Raw genomic sequence first — 26,356 nt, forward strand, 5'->3', positions numbered from 1 at the left:
TCGTAGGTATCTTCTGCACCGGACACCTATAATAATACATTACAATACACGAATACGATTATAGGTACATGTAAAGTCGTTGGCAACAGCGTCGCGACCGGCGTCAATTCGCATCGGCAAACAACGAGCACACGCACTGGTCGCATTGTACAGACGTTTCACCATTATTATTATTATTGTAATAACACTATGATATGAACGCGCGACATAACAGACGACAACTAGACCGTCTTCGGGATCGAAGCGCACGTCGACGATCAACAAATTAAAAGCCGATTATTGTTGCGCGTTTTCACACGGTCTAATTATTCGCCACCACGCGGTCATTGTGTCTGCGTGCAGTAGGCGAACGAGCGCCCGGCGCAGACGTGCAACACGTGATGTCCGAGCGACACACACAGCGACTGAATAACGTCGATGTATGTATATACGATAATAATAGGTTGAGATACGCGTGTGTGTAGTGTCCAGCAACTTGTATACGAGTATTATGTATAAGCCGTCATAGTGCGTCTTGAATTGCAACGATAATGGAAATCGCTATAGATTGATTGACGTTATTGAAAAATTATATGTACATACAAAACAGACGAAGAATCAGAAATAGAAGAAAAAATCTAAAAAAAAAAAAAAAATAGCTTCACTGTATTAGGCGACAAATCGAATGCGCATTGAAATGGCGCGCGGATCACGTACGTGTAGGATATTGTTACGAATGTTATTATTGTTACGACGCGTGTCATCAGCAAACGATATTATTATTATTATTGTTATTATTGCTATTACGTTCGGAGAAGACCTACCGCATTTATTTGATACGGTCGCATTGTACTCTGCTGATTTCAAACAGAATCGTTCGTATCAGTGTGCGTGAAAATATATCGTATACGTCGCGTACGAGTGTTATAATAGTACGTAACCGTGCGCTGTGTTCGGTTAACGGATTAATTAGTTTTGGAATCGACAAGCGATTGTCAAGGACGTGAAACCGCTCGAAATTGAAAAAATATTTCCGATTCGCGTGTATACGCGTGATTACTATTTTAATGGTATTAAATCATACTGCAACGAAAGAATTATGCATAAATCCGTACGTTCAAACGTAGCGATTATATTAAACACCATACTTATGTTTGTCCCCCCTGTGTATATACAGGACTTGAACGAGGTAATTAATACAATCGTAATCCGTGAACATCAGATGTTTCGGACACATTATTTAGATGTACTATTTCGTTTACGATGAAATAGATTGATACGTGATTACTTACATAATTCGTTAAAAATACCACGAGTGAGAGTAAGACCGTAATGCTATTAATTAAGATCAAAAACCACATTATACACCTCTGTTATATGTCTCTACGACTGAATGTTAAATTGAATACGAGTAGATGAATCCTATACATATCGTTTACGCTTGAATATTAATTATAATAAAAGTTAGGCGTTAACTATTTAAAAATGCATTAAAATAACGTGTGCCACTAAAACCATCATATTATATACGAGTACTTTTCTTCACGTACTACTCGACAATTATTACAAAACTAAAAATATGTCGTACATTCAAATACGTAATAATAATTAGCACTATTCGCAATATTATGATATTTCGATAACAGTTAGGCAACGTTAAAGTAATACTGGTGGTGTGAAAACGTAACCACCATACGTATAGATTGTAATAAAATTGTATACGATTTTATCATCCGTTCGTTAAATATCTACGTTTTTGTCGAATACAATAAATACTACTTGAACCATACTGATTGTATTACATTTCGTATGATTTTTCAAAAAAATAATTTTCGTTCCATTTGAATTTGAATGTTTTCTTTGCATTTTTAGACCTGTATATTCAATTAATTTTAAACAGATAAAGATATAATTACAATAATACATTACATAAAATCATAATCATTTTTTTTTGGGTGTAACAAAAAAAAAAAAAAGAATTAAGATATTGATAGTTGACTTTTCCAGACTATGGAAGTAATTTGCTGGCAAACCTGATAATACATTATGCAAAATGTACTAACATATAATTTTCTCTAAAAATTGTTTTTAAACGTGCATTGTTAAGAGAAATCTCATTTAAATATATTTTGCATCTATTTAAAACTATCTTTTGAATCAAAATTAAGTACGTAACAACTACATGCGTATTATATTTATACATTTAATTTTATTTAATGATGAACATAAAGATACAGATCTGTAAAATAATAACATTTTCGCTGTCAGTGGCGGATGTATATGTACTTTAAATGGATACGACTCAAGTAAAAGTCGGTAAGCGCATTATTACTATTATTATTATTATTTTTTTTTTTTTGGAAAGTCACTTAGATTTTAGAGGAATCTCGTGTGTTTACCCCCCGCACGGGTACCCAACACACGATTGTATTGTTCAGAATCGGATCGATTCAGTCGAAGTGAGTGTACGCTACGCGCACCGTTCGTTTCTTAGAGCAAATATGATAGTCAGCGACAAGTGTTTTCGTCTGTCGAAATCCAATTGAAATACCATCCGAAATGACGACCCGACGAGATGCCCTTAGGCCCGAGCGCAAAAGACCGAACCGGCTGTTGCGCAACGCACGTCACATCATTCATCGTATGGACGTTTCGTTCTCGAGTCCAACAACGTCCGGCCGGCGACCGTACCGCTGACAACCGCTGTCGCGTTTTGATCGAACCGAACCGGCCGATACGACGGGGTGCGCGGCGAGATTGGTTTTTGAAAGCCTTCGAAAGGAAACAAAAAACGACGTTAATGAAAATATCACTTCGACCGGTGCCCGCGCACGGACAAAGCATCGCGGCGGTACGGATTAAAACAATCGAAATGTGGAGCATCGGGAGAAGTGGTTCAGAAATTGTTTGTCGTTCGACCGTTGCCGCGTGCATCGAACGCAACAGCTGTTCGAAGCGGATCGCCCATGGTTTTACATAACCGATGAGAAACCCGACGGTTATAAATACGTCTTGGTCGTCGGCGCACGAGGACGGACGGACACGGGCGCGCTTTCACCGCGTGACTTCTTTGCACAAAACCGTGTCGTGAATCGAAACCGCATCGAGCTCGGCCTTTTCGATTCCGTACGCGCGTCCAATTAGTATTTCGTCCCACACGTTTCGTCTGTTTTTTCCACCTTACGTAAAACCAACCGTACGTATTGTCGGCGAAATCCGCCTTCCCATTTCAGTCGTAATCGTATGCGCGCACTGTCGTATTTATGACACGCGCCGTCGCAGCTAATTGCGTCGGAAAAGACGATTGAATTCGACCGTCGACATCACCATCATCGTGCAAGTTATCGAACCGTTTTCGATTCCCGCTGTTATTCGATTATCCGTTTCGATAATCGTTTTCGGACCTACCAATAAGTTGTTGTCTAGAATGTGTGCACGCGGCGATGTCACATTTTGTGACTGCATACTAGTTGCGTCCCAAAGATATCAACGAAAAAATGTCTAATCCGAATTGCGGCCCGAATTTATTTTGGGTACAGACGAGTTGCAGCCCGGGTTTTCTAACTCTAAATAATTTAATCTTGACTGATAAAATATTTTGTGAGGCTTTTCATTCGAAATTCAACGCTTTGTTCTACAATGCTCATCCCAATATTTTTTTATTCATCGATTTTCTGAAAAATGTACAGAAAGTTATCTATATAAAATTAAGAAGCACTCGCTTAAATACTCGCAGAACAAATATAATTGAAAATGAAACATTTATTAGAAATGCTAGAAGAAAACCAAATTGACTTAATTTATAAATCATACAAGTTTTTACCAGTGCCATAACACCAAAGAATTTTACTAAATTAAATTAACATTTTTAACTTCAATAAATATCATATACGTTTTTACTAGTTCTGACATTTTTTAATAAAAAAAAATTTTTTAATATCAGATTTTAATGTCAAAAAAACTTTTCAACCTCAGTGCCAAAATGTTTAAATAAAAACAAAATATCATTTTTAACCTTCCTGCGTTATCTAATAAATGTGAAGGAAAATTAAGCTTTTAAAATTTAAATTTACATATTTAAATTAAATTAATTTCAAATTTCGAGTCGCAATTCGGAAGAAATTTTTACCGCGGGACGCAACTAGTAGCCACCTCCCCATTTTGTCCGGCTCTTGTCCTGAGATGCTATGCTTCGACAACGAAAGTGCGTACGTAATGTTATAGAAAACAAAACGTATATTAAATTAAAAAAATATATATATATTTAAGTACGTGTACCTTATATATATATATATATATCTTAAAATTACACATCAACCATTGTTGTTGAATTCTCGAGTGAAACGAAAATATCAAGTTCGTAAATATTGACACACTGCAATAAACGTTCAGACGCATTTCGTGATAGTACGACGGATAGTGTGGTTTATGACCACTCGTTTTCTACGTGGAGTTGCAAAACATTCCTAACGCGCGGTCCTCGTGCTTGTACTCGGAGGATAAAGTGTATTTTGATGGAAATAATGTGCACAAGCGAAATCGTACGCGTCTGTGAATTATAACTGTGTTAATTTTCAAGGACTCTCATTTTTCATAGCTCCGAGCGCACTACAATTTGCACTGTAAACGTATTGACAATTAACATCAGTGTACAGTTTCGCAACATTATTTTAAGTGACGTTTGCACGAAACCGACTTATTTCGCTGCTCAATTTGTATTAATTGTATATACATTGATAATGTTCAATTTTGTGATTGTAATCGTGATTCGCAATGATTGTAAACATTTGACAATTGATATATTCCGAAGAAAATATTTTCAAAAGGTTTTTAGAAAATTAAGCAATTTATTTATACATTTTATAACGAATTTGAATCGTATTTATACATATATAAACTCAAATCATTGTTTTAAAACGTAAATTATATCATTGATTATTACTGATTATACGATCGATTTCTTCGTTGTTTAAGGTATAATATGATTGTAAAACCTTTGTGGATTTAAAAAAAAATAAATGCTAGTAATATTTTTAAATAAATATACATACACTGACATACCTCATAAAATTATTACTATAATTAGAAATAAAATTATCAAATAAATTTATACATTTATACAGCATTCAATAAAAATTCATAGTATTCATTGGCCATCAAGGTTAATCGTCCGTTTGGTTTAGAAAATTTGTCATTTTTATACTTGATTTTATTTAATTTATTTTATAACAATATTATTTATATTGAATATTATGTAATTATGCCTATATAAATAATTTAGTTATTATTTTACTTTTTTGATAGTATAGTATTTTTTGTTATGTACCCAATGACACTCTTGAAAATGACAAATATTATATTCTGTACACGAGAGTAAAACAATAGTCGTTGATCTTCACCTTCAAAATAACAATATTCAAATAATTGTTTACCAAATATTAGACATACTTTAAACAAATATTTATTCAAAATATATCAACATGGACGTTGAATAAACTATGCATCGATAGTTAATACATGTATATATGACGGCCTGCGGGGCACTGAATAAATTTAATAAAATATTATACGCTTAAACACTTGCGTCTACACTTTCGGGGCGTAGTAGCTATTTTATTACTGTACTTTGCTCGACGACGAAAATAGTCCATTTTGAAAACGTTATATAATAATAGTTATTGTTCTTACGTGAATTCAAATTAAAATCCATAAAACGTTTGTTTGTTTATATTGAACAAAAAATAATAATAAAAAAAAAAATGCGGTACAATTATTATTTAGCTCATTGAAATTGTATAATATACCTATATAATAATACATAGTACCTTATGGCATAACAATCGTAATAACAATAATTATTATATTTGTTGAGTAAATCGTTGCGGAATCGTCTGCGTGATTTGCGCTTAAAAACAATAATAAATTATTACGAGTGTTTAACGGAACGATAATCGACCGTGTCGCCAAAACCAAAGAAATCCGCCGGTTGTACCTGTATATTATATAGTTAAAGCGATCGGGCGCGACACTGCGCGCGATGGGAAAAATAGTACATTATTCGGCTGAGCATTTCAAGAATGCTAATCGTTTAACCTCGACGGGCGACCGAATGAACCGCAGTGGTCGATAACGTCTTGATGTACGTACAAAAAAATAATTCACAAATAATAATAATGAAAATAACAGTTGCCTGCCATACACCGCGACACCACGATTGCGTGTATTTCGATTACCTATTATAATTATTATTGCTGCAACTACGACTGCAATATACGTTGTTATCCTAAGATCGGTTTGCGATCTCACGGCGATCGTCGAAACCGCATATATTTTTGGAGCCTCTGCAACACTGACAACAATAGGCGTCGGTGGCTTTAGCTGCACCTAAAATAACAATAGCAAACCTGGTAGATCCTTGTACAGGATAATGCTTAACAGAGACATGCTTGACAGCTATTAACGATGACATTTTGAGGCTATACGCGTGGACATTTATTTACATTCAAATGTGCGATGTCAATACATGTCGAGTCTACATCCCGATCAGTATACATTCGTTTATTAACACTTAACACATTTGTTTTAGTCGAAACCTCAAAATATGATCACATCATTTTATGACGTTTCTTTATTAAGCATTTAGGTTAAACTGGATTTTTCGTTTAGTTCTGAAAGAGACATAGCTTAAACTCATCTTACTCGTCTAAAAACGATACTGGATCCAAGTAAACTGTAGTATATTTAGTAAGATATTAATACTTCATGTTTTCTCTATCCTTTAAAAAAATAGAATGAGCTTGTCGATGTACACGTATCCTATCTTGCAATCTTCTATTATCTTTTCATACAGTCATACGAGTAAAATACAAAATGTATTTATTTTTTGCCAACTAGACGACCGATATTTATGCATATAATTATACCGAATTCCAATCATTACAAATGTATGAAAATGCAATATCACATATCTGATTATTATCTAAATATTAAACAGTAAACACAATTATATTTTTAGTATTATAATAATTATGATAGTATTTATTTTACATTATTATTAGAATTCGTTAGAATTTTTCTGCAGTCACATGGATATTTTTGAAGTGGTCTGCAACGGAGAAAAATTGATCCGTTGAAATTTGACACACCCTTAAAATATACAGGTAGTACAAATATAAATATAACATGATTACGCGTTGAAATTATTTTTATTATTATAATACGTCAAGTACACGCGTGTTCTGCACGCGCTCGAGCACGCGTCGTTTGTAATAGTGCAACACGTGTCGGCACGTACCCGCCGCCCTCGACCCGGTTCACCTTGTCCGTATACCTTTAATACCACTTGGTACTTACGTTATATCTTCTATACGTTTACTGCAAGCTTACCAGTATAAGATTATTACGTTTACTACTCTACTTCTGCTATTTATTTATACCTGTACTTTTTTGTAAACACAGTATGTTTCCAAAGTCTTGATCACCTTACATTTTTATGGAAAATGTTCGTTGCAAACATACTTCAATTTATATTTTTCCAATTTTTTTTGAAATTTTCAAAATAGTAATTTTATTTATCAAATCATTCATTGATTTATAATAAATCAAGTAAAAACTGTCCAAATTAGAAAAGTTTATATTTTTTATACAATTGAATTAATTGAAAATTAAACTGACCGATGGAAGATATAGATACTTGCAGTTACATAAAAAATGTAATCTACATTAATTACACTATTGGATTTAAAATTCCTCATTCAAATAAGTCGTGTAAATCAAATAAATGAAATGTAAATTAATTTGTATTACTTTTAATAATTTAACATGAAACATGAGCGAAGTACTGACACGAGAAATACGACGGTTTAAAGGTAATTGCCGATCAAGTTCACCTGTTGACTACATTTAAAATGTATAACCACATAGACGAATCACCCTGTACGAGCATGTAAATACGCACTCTAGACGCGACGACGTGATTAAAACGAAAAATTTCTCTCCGACGTCGTTGTTATTATAGTAACATAATAATCGTAATAATAACAATAATAATAACATTTCCGACCTAGATACGTGATCAATTAGTCGTCATTTCACGGGCGGCAATCTCAATAACCACATAATAATTTGTAAAAGTGTGCACCGCCCCCGCTCAACCCCTTCGAATAACCCTGATCCGACGGTCAATAACGCGAACGCTTTAAATACGTGTATATATAATTATCGTTATTCCCATTATTGTGTACGCTATTATTATTACTAGGCCGCGTGGCCGGTGCGATATCGGTTGCGCGCGTGCGACAATGGGTTAATCGCCGAGGTCGTACACGACTTGCTGCAGACGTAGCAGTCACCTGACGGTCTATATATAATACCCGATCGATATATTATCGTACGACGTGTCACCGCATTGTTTTTTACGGTTTCCCACGACGACAAACACGCGTGCCTGTATTTTACGATACATAATTAACGCCCACGGCGGTGGTCACTGCAGCTCGGTGTGAACAACACACACACACACACAACACACATATATATATATATATAAATAAAACATATAGATGTGTCCTACATTTTACGTGATATTATATGTAAAGAACTAGGCTGAAAACAGAAAAACATTATTATGTTCTCACCGCAAGTGCATAGCAAAGTGATTATTATCGATGACCGTCAGGTCGCGCGAACGGACGACCGTAATCGACTTGTTGCTGCTGCTGCAAGGTCTTGCGATCGCGATAATAGGTAAGCGCACCCGGCCCCATAAACGAAATATGATAATTGATTGTTGTCCCCTTTGAATTTTAAGTATAAATCGTGCCTTACGCAGATCGCAGTCGTTCCCGCTACAAAGCTCTACGGATACATTCACAAACGCAACATCTGAAAACAACACTCGTACGGCTGACAATTTTACACGTTATAAACCGCGACGCTAAAACACACTACATTCGAACGAGTTTTAAGGGTTTGTCGTGTCACTTCGAGTAGAAAAACAACGTGCGATCATAAGAACAATAATTTGTCGCAGACGTTTTGCATACATCGTCCATACGTCTGCGCAGTGATCATAATTTAAGTTCGTCGAGCACAGATGTTGGGGTGAAAAAAAAATAAATAAAGCACAAAGCATATCTACACAGTTTATTATACGAAGTAAATTGATTGCGTATTAGGGCGAGTCCGTACATTTCCCTGCTGGTTCGACAAACACTAAGCGCGCATCACGTTTGGATTCGCGACCGTTCCGCAGACATACGTTATACGTGCTCGTTTCCTGCGGCAAACACTGATTTGACCCATATATGAGGTACACGCGGCTGCACGTATACCCGACTGGGTCTAGCTGCAGTTCGATACAACTTTCCATTCGACCTTGGTGCGATTCACTTATCGAGCAATCGATCAATTTGACTCGTGCACACAACCACCGCCCACGCCATCTCCGCTGTACGCGCATACGTAATCGTAGATACCGCATGGATTACACAGTATTACCGTTAATTAATTAAAATCGTATTGTTTCCCCGTGAACATTACGTTTCACGCTACAGGCCAACGTGTACGCGCGCATGTTGTCATGGTCTAGCGTTTTTCGAGACGGCGCGCGCCGCACAAACGTCGCATAGCGGGAGACTTTAACGCGCTCGTTCGTCGGCCGCATGTACTATCGCGTATTATAACATATTGCTGTGTACGAACCCTTTCTACTTTTCGAACGGTCGCACATACGCGTAAAATATAATACAATATTTTGTACGTGTATTTTTTTTTTTTCATTCACGTTATTGCAGTGCATTATTGTGTATCATACACTACACCTATAGAAATGCTACGTATTACACGTACAGCGTTTTTCGTTCGATCGTAATTGTCCGTAGGACCGCGTGCACACGTGTCTATTGCGCTTCGGTGTACAATACAACGTCGTCAATCAATGACCAGTTGCGGAAGCGACCGGTATAATCGAAATACATACACGACACGATGATAATTGTCAGTCGATTGTTAAGCGAAATAAGTCGAATGAGTAATGGGGCTGTACTAATGATATAACTCTGGCACCTTTTCTCATATTTTCACCCGAGTACAATGTCCGTCCCTATAATTCATATCTGTACGTATTCATAATGGTACATTCACTTAAGAAATAAATTATTATTATAATTGTACATGATTATTATTATATTATATATACAAATATCGCATTAAATACATATACACTCGTATGTATATTAACAAAAAAACATATTACATGTATTATGTGTTTAACATGAGACCGAAGATGATCTCACGCATGTATACAGGAAGTCATCACGAGACTGCTTAATGAATTCGACGGATGATGCACTGTAGTATGCATTACAGTACCTGTAGATGTATACGAATCACCGCAAGTTATATTTATGTGTGTGTGTGTGTGCTAAAAATATACGTATTACGCAATGTGAACCGGTGATCGTTCCCCGTACGCACGCGAATCTGGTTTTCCGTACGTGTTTGCAATGGGCCACCAAAATATTACATGGTGAGAAACGTAGAGAGACAGACAGTGACAAAAAAAAAAAATAAAAAAAAAAAAAATAAAAGAAAAGACCTGCAGAACAACCGAACGCGAATTGTGGACGTGAACTAAACGCCTATAATTAGGACACCGTAACGGTTAAGTGAACACTGAACACATAGTTTTGTGTGCTAATCCCACTAAATCGTGTTTGAATGTGTACAAAATAATAATATCGTGTGCAGTTATGAACGATTCATGTTGTACACGTATATTTATGCGTGTGCGCGCGCGCGCGCGTAGGTGTATCAGCAAAGAAAAAGATTTAAAAAAAAAATTAATAAATATAATATCCGGTGTTCGAAATGTAAACAGCGGCGGAGGTGTTGCGCGAATAACCGACAGGTTATACGCTCCAAAAGCGCAATTCCAGTCGAGTATTGCTAATTTTTATTGAAAACCGACGGAAAATATACGTATTAAAGTGCACATAAATACATGAATACGTTCGATAATACATAGTCTATTAATCAGCTACCGTGAAATCAAACGATCGCGGTTATGTCCCCCCGCGCGTGTGCCAAGGTCACGCCATTGCGGTTCGGCATGCCGCCGCGACACGTATATTATAATCACATTCTAAACGCACGGTATTGCCCTATCTGTACGTATCGGTCTGCGAATAATTAATTTCGCTTTCTGCAGACGTATTCCTTCGGTGCGGATCTACTGTAACGGGTCAAACGGTAAATCCAGATGATCGCAGTATACCGTGTTGGGGACGGCGGAAGTATATCCTTAAAGATGATGCGGTGCACGTGCTTATTATTACGAAAACGAATCATTATTCGTGTACATTTACACATCAATCGTATCTTAATCCTGAAAATCTCTGTACGCACTAGCAAGATTCAATATTGACTTCCATTAGAAAAAAAAAATTAAAATAAAACATAATGAACGTAATGGAGTGAAAATAATAATTTTAAAGTACCGGTTAAAATACATTAACTGTCATATGCACCAGTCGAACATCTTGTTGTAATAGATTCTTTTTTTTTTTTAAGAAAATGTTATATAAACAATATAACAAGTTGTAGAATATTTTTTAAACGTTAAATATATACTCTTGTAATGAACAATATACTTGTTTTGATACTATTTTATTAAAGAATTTTTTATATTTTCAATTAAATCTTTGGCCACATTACTGTAGATATACTACCACAGTTGTTATATTTTATGTAACTACAACCAATATTTTATCAAGCTTTAATAATAAAAAAAAAATAAACGCGTAACATGATGAAGAATTAAAATGGATACATAATATATTTACTATTTTCAACTTGTGACAAAAAATATTTCAAAATACCTTCTCTCATATATTCATAATTTAATTTAAATTATAACAGAATAATTTTTAATTATTTTATTTTATCATATAAATATGTATTTATATAATATTTTATAGGCTTCTCCAATGACTAATAATAATTAATTATAAACTTCAATTAAACGATAATGATATTAAAAAAATATCTTCGTTGAACCCTAATATTTTATCCGATATTTTATCAAGTATAACTTGTTTATAACATAGTGCTCGTCTGCAGTGTGATAATATAAATTATAAAAACCAACTTAATCGTTTTAAAATTAATTTTAAAAATTTACAATTAGGTTATTGAAATTTTCTTGCAAAGTACTTACATCATACATATTATTAAATTTAATAGGAATATAAGAATATAATTAATATTTCTTATCATTTTTCTATACGGTTATATTATAACATTATTAGTTATTCAAACTGTATGAAGATTTATATTTAATTACAATTAGGTTAATTGTGAATAAGATTGAATATATTCCAATATATTCATAATACTTTTAATCATGGGCATCCCCAGGGGGGGCAAGACAGGGCACTTTCCCTCCTTGAATTTTAAATTTGTTTTCCAAAACATTATCTGTAACGCGCTAATTTATTAAACATGGTTTACTTTAATATAACATTTATATAAGTATATATATATTATAAATAGAAGAAAACTATTTTTAATAATAATTAGATTATTTTATCTTATCGTATATCTTATATTTGAGGAAAAAAAATAATGTATAAATAACATGTAAGTATAAAATGTATAAAATAATCTTCATTTAATTTTTAAATTAATTTTGCCCTCATCCCTCTAAAAAAATGTTTGGGTATGCCCATGGTTTCAACGAGATTTTGAACGAGTCACATAATATTATTTAATTAGGGATGTTTTGAAAGTTTGAAAAACGTTCCTATAAAAATTCATTTATGAAAAATTTGTAAAATCTATAGATATTATGTCAGATGATAAATTCACGTATACGATAACGAATAATAGGTATCAAGTAAATAATAACTATATATATTATAGTCTAAATTATTTATAATGTTATATGAACATAATTTAGCTACTTGCGCAACGACAACACCGTTGGAATCGAATAAACTTTCGTGTTTCGTATAGTTGTGCTAGTAAAATAAAAATAAAACATAAATTAAAACACATTATTTTGCCTTCGACGCACACCTCGGGCACAAAGCAAAAACCAATCCAGCGATTGCTGTTCTTCTTCGCACACTCGGTTACTTACTATATATAGATACACTGCAGGTAATAATTTGTCTGCATTTACTAGTCGTATATAATATATTATCATAGTATTTCCAACGCACGACTCGTCATGACTCATGACAGATTTTGACGTATGACTTTACGTGTACAGACTACATACGGTACGTTGGTAAGCTTATCATCATTTGTACATAACACAATTAATCAAAATAAATCCCTAAAAAGCATATTAAGCATTTGTAAGACGCAATTAAAAAGTTTTTATAATTCCTTACAGTTTATCTTCGACCAATATACAGGAAATAATATCAACTTTACGTCGGGTACCATCATCTTAAAGCTCAAAATTTCTGTTTACTACTTAGGTGTTGTTCAACAGATGTATAGTTTGCAGTTGAATATAAATAATTCGTCTATTAATATATGTGACCAAAACTAACTTTCAAATTATATATTTTATACTTTAGATCAATATGAACGGCAATTCGGAAATAATTTCAAAATATTAAATTTAGACTTAGTAAAAAAATATTTATTCGACTAATAATAATTAAACAGTCTTAGATTTACATAATAATCATTTTAACATTAAATCAATGTCAGTAGATATGCTTATAATTTCTAAAAAGTGAACTAAAGTTCTTTTAGATCAATAGCAAATACTTTGAGCACTCAAGCAGTGTTCACTGTGAAATTGACGCCATTTATTGTAGCCTAGTTTAACAACTTTCTAACAACGTCTAATAGCTGTGCAACAGTAATTCAAGACTTCGAGCTTACGTATCACTTACGGAGAGTCAACAAGTCGTCCTAAGGACGCTTGTTAGAGATATTTGGTTCAATTTTCATATTAAGTGGTGTTAAATTTACGGACGTCGTGTTTACAAGTTAAATTATTATTATTATTATTATTACAAATCGGGTGGTTGTGGTGCTGGCATTATGTGAATTTTGTGTGATGCAAAGTTTTGCAGGATATACAGAGTCATTAAAACGTAACGTTACGAGTAGAGTGATGATAACTGTAACATATATTCAATTTGATTGAGTCTGTATACTCACGGCTCGGGTGAATGAGCAAGAGCGCGCGACCGATTGTCCGCACACTATATATACGAGTATATATACCAAGGTACACCTCCTACAAGACAATAGCGGCGGTGGTACAGTCACGACGATCTTAACTGCAGAGATAATGAAAAGAAAGTAAAAAGAGAAATAGAAATAATATAATAAAATAATAATAAAAAAAAAAAAAAAAATCGTAATGTAATATTATATATTGTACACGCGTCTGTATATAAAAAGTGAGTCTGACGAAAAGTAGATCAACCCACACAACACGCAGACATACCATTGCGCAATATTTATTACGATTATTTTATTGTACGCACACACAAGTATAAATCATGTTCAGTAACATATATATTATGTACGTATGTGTACCGTAACAATCAGTACTCTTTGTCGTCGAAAATATTCAAATAATTTTTTTGTTTTCGTTAGCATATATATATATATATATATATAGCTCTTTAATTTTATTACTGCGGTAATAACCACCTGAAAGGGTCGGGTAAAGACCTCCTCATCATCACTTCCTCAGACGCGTTATGTCCGCAGTTGATATTCACAGACTCGACCCGACGCTACTTGTACGTATAAGTTGGTATTACATACAAATCTCGGCTTAACGATTAAAACCACGTTACCTTAACGATTTGAAAGATTAACCCCAAACCGTTTACTCATCTCAAATAAATTGCATTTTTTACTACTGTTTCTCTTGTTTGATCTCCGTGTTACCATAAATGTTATAATTATCGTTTACAACGACTGGAAATATTACCCAACAGTAAAACATAAATGGCTCGCGTATTTTTACTAAATATTATAACATATGTATGATCGTCTTCGTGATTGTTTCAACTGAGAAATTATCCATTAATTAACTATGTTTAGATGTATATCTATTAACTACTCGTACAGTACTTCTATAAATGTATATATATATATATATGTAAGGTTAACGGATATTATTTTGAGATTTATATCCGACTAGAACATTTTTAATGTACTTGTTAGATATTTTTATCTATTGTCTATTAGGTAATATTATTTACAACTGTAATTGAATACCAAAATCCATAATGATTTATAGAATTAATCGAATATAGTATATACATAATACATATAACAAAAACTCAATAGGTATTATGAAACATTATGAGATGCATAAACAATATTAACATATATTAAAATGAAAGTACTCGAAAAATTGACAACATTTCTTATTTCGCAAATACAAAACCAGATTTATTTTCCAGCTAAAGCATCTTAAATAATTTACAACTAATTTGGCACAATAAAACTACACATTTATACTTTTCAAACATAATGCAATTGGTTAGATAACACGACGATACAACCATTATTTGAAAAATTACATTGTTATTTCATAGTATACGTATATCACACCTCTCATATTATCATTTTCATCGTTAAGTAATTTTTTCCAGAATTATTATTAATTTTTTATTTAAATATTATATAAATAATTTATGATATACAAGCATTTTTAAATTCATTTTTGGTACATGTTATACACTATCTCTGAATAGTTTTAAGCTAATTAAGATTTATAGAAACAATTGTAACGAATAATACAACTAAAGAAAAATCCAATTTATTCCTAAACGTAAACACTTTAAAACAACATGACATAAATATTTTCAAGAATTAACATTAAACGACCCTATTATGTTCCTCCATTCGAAGTGTACTTTAATCAAATCCTTATTTGAATTATTCTCCGTTTCCATTTTATCATTAGAAAAAGTCCTATGTATCACTCTTGATGTGCAACTCCCTATATTACGCGGTACGTAAATACAATTTCACAATCCAGTGGACACTAGCCAACTCAAATAAATATAATTCAGTGAAAGTAAAAATGTATAGCATGTTATTATTATTATATGACCATCGTCCATAGAATCTACTATCGTGTTTCGGGTATCGTATATTATGTTTTTATTTTAGGGACGAAGGATGTATCCTTGAAAAAAAATATCAATAATAATGATCTCCGTATTGAAGATCCGTTGTTTATGCCGGAAAATAATGATAACTTGATACAATAGTGTTATGTATTACGAAATATGACATTAAATGCAAATTCGAATACAACCTTGGGAGTTTTTGTGCATTTTTTCTAATTTTGTTGATTGCTTCAGGCGATTACCAACATTTTAACAGATAATCAAAAATAATAAGAAATATATTTGGCTGAGATAATTGTGATGTATAATACTCGTATTATCATGCATCTTAAAAACATAACAAATGTATATAGAGTTGGTAATATGAATTTATCACTAATTATTCGTCTTCGTTCATTAAAGCCCGACGTAAGAACAATATATAATGGCACACCTATGGTTGATACTATTATGTATATTTATATCGGAATAAAATAATATTTTGAATGTCAACAGTTCAGTAAAACCAAGTTTTAGTACACCGACATATCACCACATTATCACCGATAAATATTCATTAAGTATTGAATTTAAAACTGGAGAAAGTAAAAGTTTCCTAAAGAAACAAAGAGCTCAAGAGTTACGATGTATAATATGATTTTAATACACTTAGGTATAAATTAATTTTTAAAAACACACGAATTTCGTGTACATTTTTGTTATATATATATATACGTAGTTTTGATTTCAAAATATTGCTTTTAATAAAATGTAGCATTTTATTCACTTATCTGGTTTGAGTTTTTCAAATTGCGATTTAGTCCAATTATTACTGTTTATACTATTGCCCATTTTTAGTATAACTGGTTTTATGACTTTAGTCACTGAACACGTATGTAATTTAGATGTTTATATTCTCAATTGTAGTTCAATTCCTTTACAAGGTCGGAATATTATTATATTCGTCCGCATAACAGAAATATCTAATAGTTATCATAATAATCAAGTTTAATGTATGAAACGTTAAAAACTGTAAGATATACTGTAGATTAAAAAAAAAAAGTTGTAAATTAGAACTTAAATGACGAGACATTATTTAATTACGAATAAAGTATTGTAATGTGAAATTGTTTTCATTATTCACGTCTAATATTAAGTTCTATGACATAAAATAATAAAAAAAAATATTTCATTAAAGTACTGTGTATGAGTTTTGAGTGTTTTAACCTTCAAAATTAATTAATATAACATATTACAATATGTATTTATATTTAAATTTGCTCTTGTAACACCATTCACAATATACAATTCACATTCACGCGTGCCCATATATACATATATATATATATATATATACATACATATAATGAAATTCGTTTTATAATAGAAAATAGCACAAAAAAATTGACCCGCAATTCGTGAGCCCCATAAAAATCACAACCTTTTCCACCGTTTAAGGAATTTATCGAGGACAAACTATCTCCGACATTACCATTATGCGTTTTCGTTGATATATTTCACGTTCGTTTGTTACGTTCGTCCGGATTAATTACAAACGTCAAATCGCACAAATCGCATAGGAACGAGAGGGAAAATAATAATAATACGGCATAGTAAATATTTATCACCCCTGAACGATCTTAAATATAGAACAATAAAAATAATAATAAACCAACGGTAATATAGTAATATTCGTGTGTTTTTCTTAGCGATATTAATGACCGCAGTTTGTGAATATCGTGTGACGTAAGATAATCCAGGCCGACCACACCCGCTTGTGTATAGCGACCTCGCCTTCGAGTTTTGACATTATACAGTTCTCTGGACCAGTTTTTTTTTTTTCGTATTGGCGACGTATAGTACTTTTATACACTTATAATATATCTTGTACGGCACACGCCGAACATTATATGCAAACACACACGCGCACACACAACAATGATAACGCATGTTTAATACATCAAACACACACACACACACACACACGTAATGCGATGTGTAAACGTTATTATGTTTTATAAGCCGTTGACTCCCACAGGCGACAACATACATATAATATACTAAATACACTGCTGCGGCTCGACCGGGATAATTTCCATTTCGAGATAAGTTTTGTAACGGATTCAATCGCATTCTATACGCGAACTCCGCCGATTTACCGAGACCAGACGATGCGATTTTGTGACCGTTTTCAGCTTCCTCCTCCTCCCATCATTTCATTTACCATCACGCAGACGTACATATTAATCGATCGTTTAGGATGGTATGATATTAATTATTAAACTGTCAATCGTGTGCCAGGCCGTTATGAATCCACGAAACCCGCGCTCCTGCAGGTTCTATATTATGCACGTTAAACTTCGAGAATTATATTATTGCAACGTGCACATTCAATTCGTACTTAAATATGTAACTAAGTATCGACTCGATGTAGTCAAACGAAAAATTCGTCTTGTGTATCTACAATAATCTTAATTATTGCTCTATTTTGGTTACCAAATGATACCATAAAGAAAAGTATTTACGTAAAAGAAAAAAAACTGTTGGGCACGAGATCGTATGATTGCATTTCAGTAACTATACTGAAATCGTAAAAATACAATACTTATGGTATAAATCCATAAACGAAAACTGAATAATATTTCGATGCAATTATTTACTAAGATATAATAGATATAGCTATTGAGAAACAATACAACAATGATTTTTATTATGACGCATTTGAATGCGTTGTTTCTACATCAAACTTATTGAACTATTGCAGACTATGAAATAAAATTATCATTTAAAATATTATTACATACAATATTACTAAAATTAAGAGCTTATGAATACTTAAATTCAACTCAACAACAATAAAAGTTATCTGCGATAGAATAACATGTTAATAGTTTTTAAAATTACATTAAAGTCGTATTATAATACCCATGTAAATAAACCGAATGCCGAAAAGTAATGAAAACCATTTGTAAATAGGCGAATTTAAGAGTGTACGCATATCGCAATAGTATTGTTCGCAGTTCCAACATGTATACATGTATACATATTTTATTATCATAATATTTATATTATTATATTCAAACGAAAAAACATTCACTTGAACATTCGGTTAAATGTTTTTTTTTTTTCCAGGGTTATGCCAAGAACAAAAGCAACACGCCGAGTTCAAGTGCCCCGAAGAATTCGGATACTATCCACACCCGAACGATTGTTCGCAGTATTACGTTTGCGTCTTCGGTGGCGCCCTGCTAGAGTCATGTACCGGAGGACTAATGTACAGGTAATTATTAATTCTAATACCAACGGTCCGGTGCGTAGCAACAGGAGTGTGTCGGACGTTAAATTCATCGCAGATTCCGGAAAATCGTTACAATTTGCATAGCACTTAGCCGTTGTACGAACGTACGTTCTAGAGACATATTATAAATGATATGATACACCACTTTCACGCGTAAGACGCTCACGGTGACGCAATTTTTTATTTTTTTTTTAAATACCGTTCGTTCGTTAACCGAACTCGATATTATTTAACGCACACACACGCGTACACGTACATCATATCGCATGTGTGCGTGAAGTTCTTTTCAATCAACATCGTCTGGCCTCGGTAGTAGGGTGTAAGTGTATACTGTTTATTTAGGACACACGACACAACCATGTTGCGCGTATTCTACATCAATGTTATGACGTGATTATGATGCCTTTGCTCTCATTTACGATCGGATTATAGATTTCAATTAAAAATATATAAAATTTAACGATCCATAAGAATTCAAAAGTTATTAGACATCTGTAATATTTCATTACAGCTAGGATATTGCATGAAAAATTACATCATAATAGTATTTTGATTGTATTATTTTCATCACTGCACGGCCTGCTTCTTTAGAAAAAAAATCACGTCATCAATGCGACGTATATATGTCTAATTTTATTTTCCTTTATTTGTTCAATTTTTAAACATCTCCTACACCACACAACGTTATAGCATTCAATAACTACTGCTTAGTTTGATTTTAGTTTTACTCAAAATGATAGTATCCAATGGCTATTTACCTTTTTTTTTTTCAAATCGAAACTTCTATAAAAAATACATTTAAATAATTTTACTTTGATGATATCAAACTTTTTTTTTTTTTTCTTATTCAACATACACAATCTATATCTTAGGGGCACAATAAGTTTATGTGGACAGAGTAAAATATACACTAATTAATTTTATAAATCACTACAAAGTTAATAATATAATAAAATATTTATAGGCAATGCTTGATGTGAGAAGTCATCCATAAATAACAATCACCGAATTGGCTATTTTTTTCAAATATGTTATATTTTAATTTCTTTATATATTCAATTTGAAAATATGTAACTATACTGACAGAAAACTGACTTCAACTTAGCTAAGGGGAGGGAGTGGATAAGCAGATCACGATATCATTTTCTTTTCAGGCGTCTGGGTGGATTGCCAGGAATAGAAGGGACTGCAAGAATTCGTATTAGAGAATTGTTGTTGGAGATAAGACGGTTGTGGAAGCGTTAATAGTGAATTATAGCTTCTTCGTGTACTAATTTTATTCTTAGATCAGAGTGGATAATGTGGTTCGAAATGTAAGATGGGGCACTTAAAAGCTTTCTGAGTGCTATGTTTTGAAAAGTTTTATTTTATTTATATTTTATTTTTTTGCATTACTCCATAATCGAATACCATAAGTCCAGACCGATTTAATTAAGAACTAATAGATGAAGAGTTTAGTGTTGATATTAGTGTAATAATAATTACTAAGAAATGTTTCAAGGTTAGGTTAGGTTAGATTAGGAAGACGAAATCGAGAGTTAAAGTTTAGTCGTTTAGATTTGAGATGCTGGGCCCAGGTTAATCTGTGACCTAACGTTAGCTCAAGATATTTTACTGTTTGCGCGTTTGGAATAAAAGTACCAAAGATGGAGTCAGATGGGCAAGACGTAAGTCTAATGGTAAATGTACAACTTATAGATTTTGCTTAGTTTATTTTTAATCGCCTTTTAGTGTACCAGTCATCCATGAGGGAGCGGTGATTTTAGAGGTGGCGTGAATAATAACCTGGTTATGATTTAAAATCACTATTTAAATAATTATTTTATAATGAAAATCTTATAAATTTCATTTAAAAAGTAGATATTTTTTTATAGGTGTTATATTTTTACATTTTTATTATTTTTTATTCTAGTGATAAATCATATTTTAATTAATATATTTTCAGTTCTCTAATTATCTACTATAAATATTCAAAACTATAATAAATATATAATCAAATTTTATAATTATCCATTAATATCATACTTTGATATAAAATTAAATTTACAAGTGTAAAAAATTGTCACACAATATTCACAAATAAAATATTCGAAGTAATTTAAAAATTTGTTGCCAATAGGGTTGTATTTTCATTGTAATTTCAATTAAAATCAAAGATAACGGAAGATATCAAATATAAAGGAAATATAAAATAAATAATTTGTGGTATAGATATGATTATTAATTATAATCATTGTTTAACATCGTTAAAACACTAATAGAACGATTATCAGACATAATCTATTTTATTATTAAAATAGACATAGTCGAAAAGCATTATTACATAATTTTATTCTTTTTAGACTAGTTTCAATAAATTTACACATTTTTAAATTATAACATTTCAACGTTCAGAAAAAAATAGTAAATTTTAAATTGAGTTTTTGTAGCTTAAATATAATCAACTTTTAGATACATTACTACGCCAATAAATTATTAAAATATTAAATATTATAAGTAAAAAAATGTGTTTAATAGTTTATCTCAATGATTTTTCATAAACTTGAAAACTTATACTCAACAGGGAATAGATATACATAATAATTAAATAATGTACAAATACACAACATAAGTATAATACTTCTTTTATCAAAAAATATTTTATATATATATATATATATATATTCAAAATTAATTTAGAACTCTATGTATATTATTCAGCCTATCAGAAATCAACCTCTTCTAAAACTTGAAATATTTATATTTTACGCGATCAAATGACAAATAATCGATCGATATTCATACACATGTATGTTCATTCTGATTCCTTAATACTTGTTACTAAAAATATTAAACTACTCAAAAAATCATGTCTCACAGTAATAATATTATATAATCTTAACGGTTTTGAATTATTATGAAAATAAAATATTTTCATAGCTTTTGGATAATATAATAGCAGTAATCTAGTATAGATAATATACTTTGTAATGTCCACAATACGAGGTTATAGCACTAACTATAAGTGAAATGAAACAACATAATACCGAATCATCATGTCAAATAATATAAATTTTGTCTTGTCCTGTACATAATGAATACTCTTCGTGAAATTAGTCCAATAAATCGTACACCTTTTAAATGAAATGCTAATGGTTTACATATTATTTTAGCCACGAGTTACAAACATGCGATTGGCCTCGTAATGTTGGATGTGGATCTGAGACAACGGCTAGCCAATCTGACAATCAGGAAAACACACTACCATTGGCCCGATCATCGGATCGTCAAAGGCATCCATCAGCACAACCACAGAGAGCTACCCCGTCCCTGTTCAATCAGCAGCATCAACAAATTCAAGACCAACAAGTCAATGAACAACTTGTGAAACAACAGCAGTTGTACGAAGAAGAAGACTTCAGAGCAATTGAGGATGACAGTGATAGACAACAAAGGGTATATAGAGGTCAACCTTCAACACTGGGTCAAGTAGCTAGGGACAGAGACGGCATTTCTAAACATAGAAATATTATACCGGTAACAAATTTTAATCACTACTAATTAGATACTTTACTTTAAATCGATAATAGATTAAGATCCATTATGACTATACACATTTTTAAATTCCAGCAATTCGTTGGTGTGGAAAAAAACAAACAGTTCCAAGTACCAAATCAAAATTACAGGTTAGTGTTTATAAATTAATGTACACTTACAGTAGCTAATAGAAATTTACTGAACATTTAATACTTAACATTTTTTTTCTGTACATAATATATACATGTTGCAACAGAAACAATACGAGCAAAAACAATGGTAAACAACGTTTTAAAAGACAGACCCAACAGAGGTAACGACTATCACACTATGTAGAACAAACTTAAGCACTGTTAGTACCATCAATATTACGTAAAGTAATATTGAATATTGGTAGTAATGGTGAAGGGAACAACTTGATACTGTGTAATTTGTATGATGACACCGTTATTTTTATTAAACATTAGCTACCGCAGATTGACAAGACCAAGACCAACTGAGATGACGATGTCAACAACCAATTATGCCTTGCGCAAGTTACCAAAAGACTACCGGATCTCTAGACCTTCATCATACGTACCAATAACAAACTCAAATAACTCGAGACAACAAAAAAGATGTTTATATGAATCAAAAATGTATCCCGGGCTTATGATTCCATGTCCCACTAGACGATACCGAATGCCTCCTTATCGCCAACAGCACCATGAAGATGAAGATGTTTATGATCAGGTTGAAGACGAACCACCGAAAGTTAACGAAGAAATAGAGGACAAAGGTGATTATGATTATCCTGAAAATCAAAATCAAGAAGAATACGAAGAAGAAAGTCCACAACCACAAAACGCTGATGAAGAATTCGAACAATTATTAACTCGAGTAAAATGTAAGGGTAGACACTGTGACCAAACCGATGAAAATAAATACGAAAATAAAGAAAACGAAAGCCAAGAAAATGAAAATCAGGAATACGAAAATGAAGAAGATGAAAGCCAAGAACAACTTCCTAATTCTAATGAAGATGAACGTACTTTACCAAAACCAAAACCTAAACCAAAACCTATTCCAAAACCGAAAGGAATAAATCCAAAACTAAAACCTTTAGCAGTAATTCATAATTATCAACCAGCGAATTTCACAAAGATTAGGAATAGAGATAAAGACGGGAACCCAGTAGATAGTACAAATAAAGAAGAAATCGAAGAAGAAGAAGAAGAGGGAGAAAATAGTCAAGAAAGTAGACTTGAAGATGTAGAAGAATATAATAATAACGAAGGCGATGATCTACAAGATGATGAATATTACTATGACGATGAAGAAGAATATGATCAGACGCCAAAAAGACCCAAAATACCTCATAAGTTAGCAAACATTGATGATATGAAATTTAAAGTTGAAGGAGACGAACCTTCGGAAAGTATATCTAAGAACACCGTACTAAAAAATGTATCAAAAACTAATGATTTACATAAGCCGGAATCCACCCAAGTAAACTTAACACCACCAATACCGAAACCGTATGATTCAGCTGCAGAAGCTTATACTCGTGTCAAAGACAAGAATAAACCACAAGACCAACAAGTTATGCAAATGGCTATTCATGAAACTACTGTTGCTATTAATTTATTCGATGAACGAAAAAATAAATATAAATTTCCTACTAAGATTGACTCGACAACGGTATCGGCCATATATAGGCCGAAACCAACTGTCCGACCAAACATTTTTAAAAGGTGAGACGTATACTATGACTTAACTTGAACAGTTTTTAGGCGTTCTTTAATTAAGATATTTCACGTAAGTAGAATAAAAACGTCAACTAATTTTTAACTACAATAATTATTTACGAATAAAGGACGCCTAATTGGACTTACAACTTAACTATTTATTTCATAACTTTATACTTCTACTTCTACAAAATATCATAATGAATTTAAAAACTTTCAATCTATAACACTGGCTAGTATAAATATCAAAAAAACTAATTCAAATTTCAATTGTAGACCTCAACAGATTTCTGTTCCATCATATGCAATTGAACAAACCGTACAACCTGTAACTACTGTGAAAACCACAACTTCTACTAGTAATCGCAATGGAACTCAATATGATCCCGCTTTCTACAGTATATATGATGACGATTCTGAAATCTACAAGGATGTAGGTAAGTCAGTTATAACTTTCGGTATATTTCTTAAACCAATGTTTGTATTTCAAATAATTATTAAGCACGTAAAATCTATTGGTTGCATAAAATAATTTTTTTAGATTATGGTCAATTTACTCTATCATCAGTAAATAATAATAATAACAACAACAACAATAATAGATTAAAATCTCAAACTCAACCACAAACTCAATCGCAACCACAACAAGATACGTTCAGAGTCGCCGCACCTTTGCAACAACCAACACAAAGATACCAAGCTAATACATATATGCCAGAATATAACCTTAAAGTAAGTATTCTATAATTTGTTAAGATCAATGTATAATTTTGATTCGTCTTCAATTAAATGAAGTGGTAATGGTTTAGAAATACAAAACTATATTTAAACGAAAAATAGTAAATTAATTAAATAAATGATATTTATATATACTTAGTATATAAGAATGTATTAAAGAATGCCGACATTAAATGTAATATTTCCGTGCATTGATAATAAAATATAATACAATTAATTTAGATATTTTAATATAATTATAGTTCATGTGAATTATACTATGTTAAATTATTCATAAAATATCATTCATAGTTATTAATTCTATGACTTATGAGCTTCTCGAGTTTACGAAAAGATATCCACAATGAATAAATCCGAGCAGTGTGTAATTGAGATTTTGCTGATACGGATTTTTCCATGTAGAAAATGCAGTTCGATTATTTTTGATAGTGTATCTTCTGAAGTATAACTTTTGAATATGAAATAACTAACTGAATAGATTGCGTATTAAATGTTACTATACATTTATAGAATTATAGAGTTTTGTATAGAACTCAAGTCAAGACATTCTGAACTAATAAAGATTGCGAACAATGTAAAAATAAAACCAACATTTTTATCTTGCTACAATTTAAATTACATCTATGCTATTTATCATATTAAGCATAACTTTATAAGTTTAAAAATAATCTACAAAAATAGATTTTTCCTTTTTCGTTTATTTACACCATAAGGTATTGTAAATAAGTATTAGGTAAGCTAACATATTTAAAATATAAATTATTAAAAAATTAGTAACAACAAATCGATTGGAAAAAATCGTTATACTACATTAAACTTAATCTTGCTCAAATATTTCAAAATAATAATAATCATAATGTAAACGTTACGACCGATTAAATTGTTTACAGATCACTGAAGAAGAAGCTCAACGAGATCAACAGACCAAAGCAACCTACAGGTGAGCAATCATTTTTTTCATTTTAATCTCGCTTATGGTTAGATAATTATATTTT

The 26,356-nt window shown here is 32.0% G+C and overlaps 1 protein-coding gene across 2 annotated transcripts in view; it reads left to right on the forward strand.

Moving 5' to 3' along the window:
* The window catches only part of LOC112689592, a 45,495-nt gene that overhangs the window by 12,815 nt on the left and 6,324 nt on the right, over nucleotides 1-26,356 (forward strand). For both annotated transcript variants that reach the window (XM_025563373.1, XM_025563374.1), the window contains exons 2-9: nucleotides 19,215-19,362; nucleotides 22,533-22,896; nucleotides 22,990-23,045; nucleotides 23,153-23,209; nucleotides 23,364-24,629; nucleotides 24,900-25,060; nucleotides 25,165-25,355; nucleotides 26,252-26,301. In XM_025563373.1, coding sequence (XP_025419158.1) covers nucleotides 19,215-19,362; nucleotides 22,533-22,896; nucleotides 22,990-23,045; nucleotides 23,153-23,209; nucleotides 23,364-24,629; nucleotides 24,900-25,060; nucleotides 25,165-25,355; nucleotides 26,252-26,301 — 2,293 coding nt within the window. The remainder of the gene's footprint in view (nucleotides 1-19,214; nucleotides 19,363-22,532; nucleotides 22,897-22,989; nucleotides 23,046-23,152; nucleotides 23,210-23,363; nucleotides 24,630-24,899; nucleotides 25,061-25,164; nucleotides 25,356-26,251; nucleotides 26,302-26,356) is intronic.

Source organism: Sipha flava, unplaced genomic scaffold (assembly GCF_003268045.1).
Source record: "Sipha flava isolate LNK unplaced genomic scaffold, YSA_version1 45_pilon_pilon, whole genome shotgun sequence".
Taxonomy (NCBI): Eukaryota; Metazoa; Arthropoda; class Insecta; order Hemiptera; family Aphididae; genus Sipha; species Sipha flava.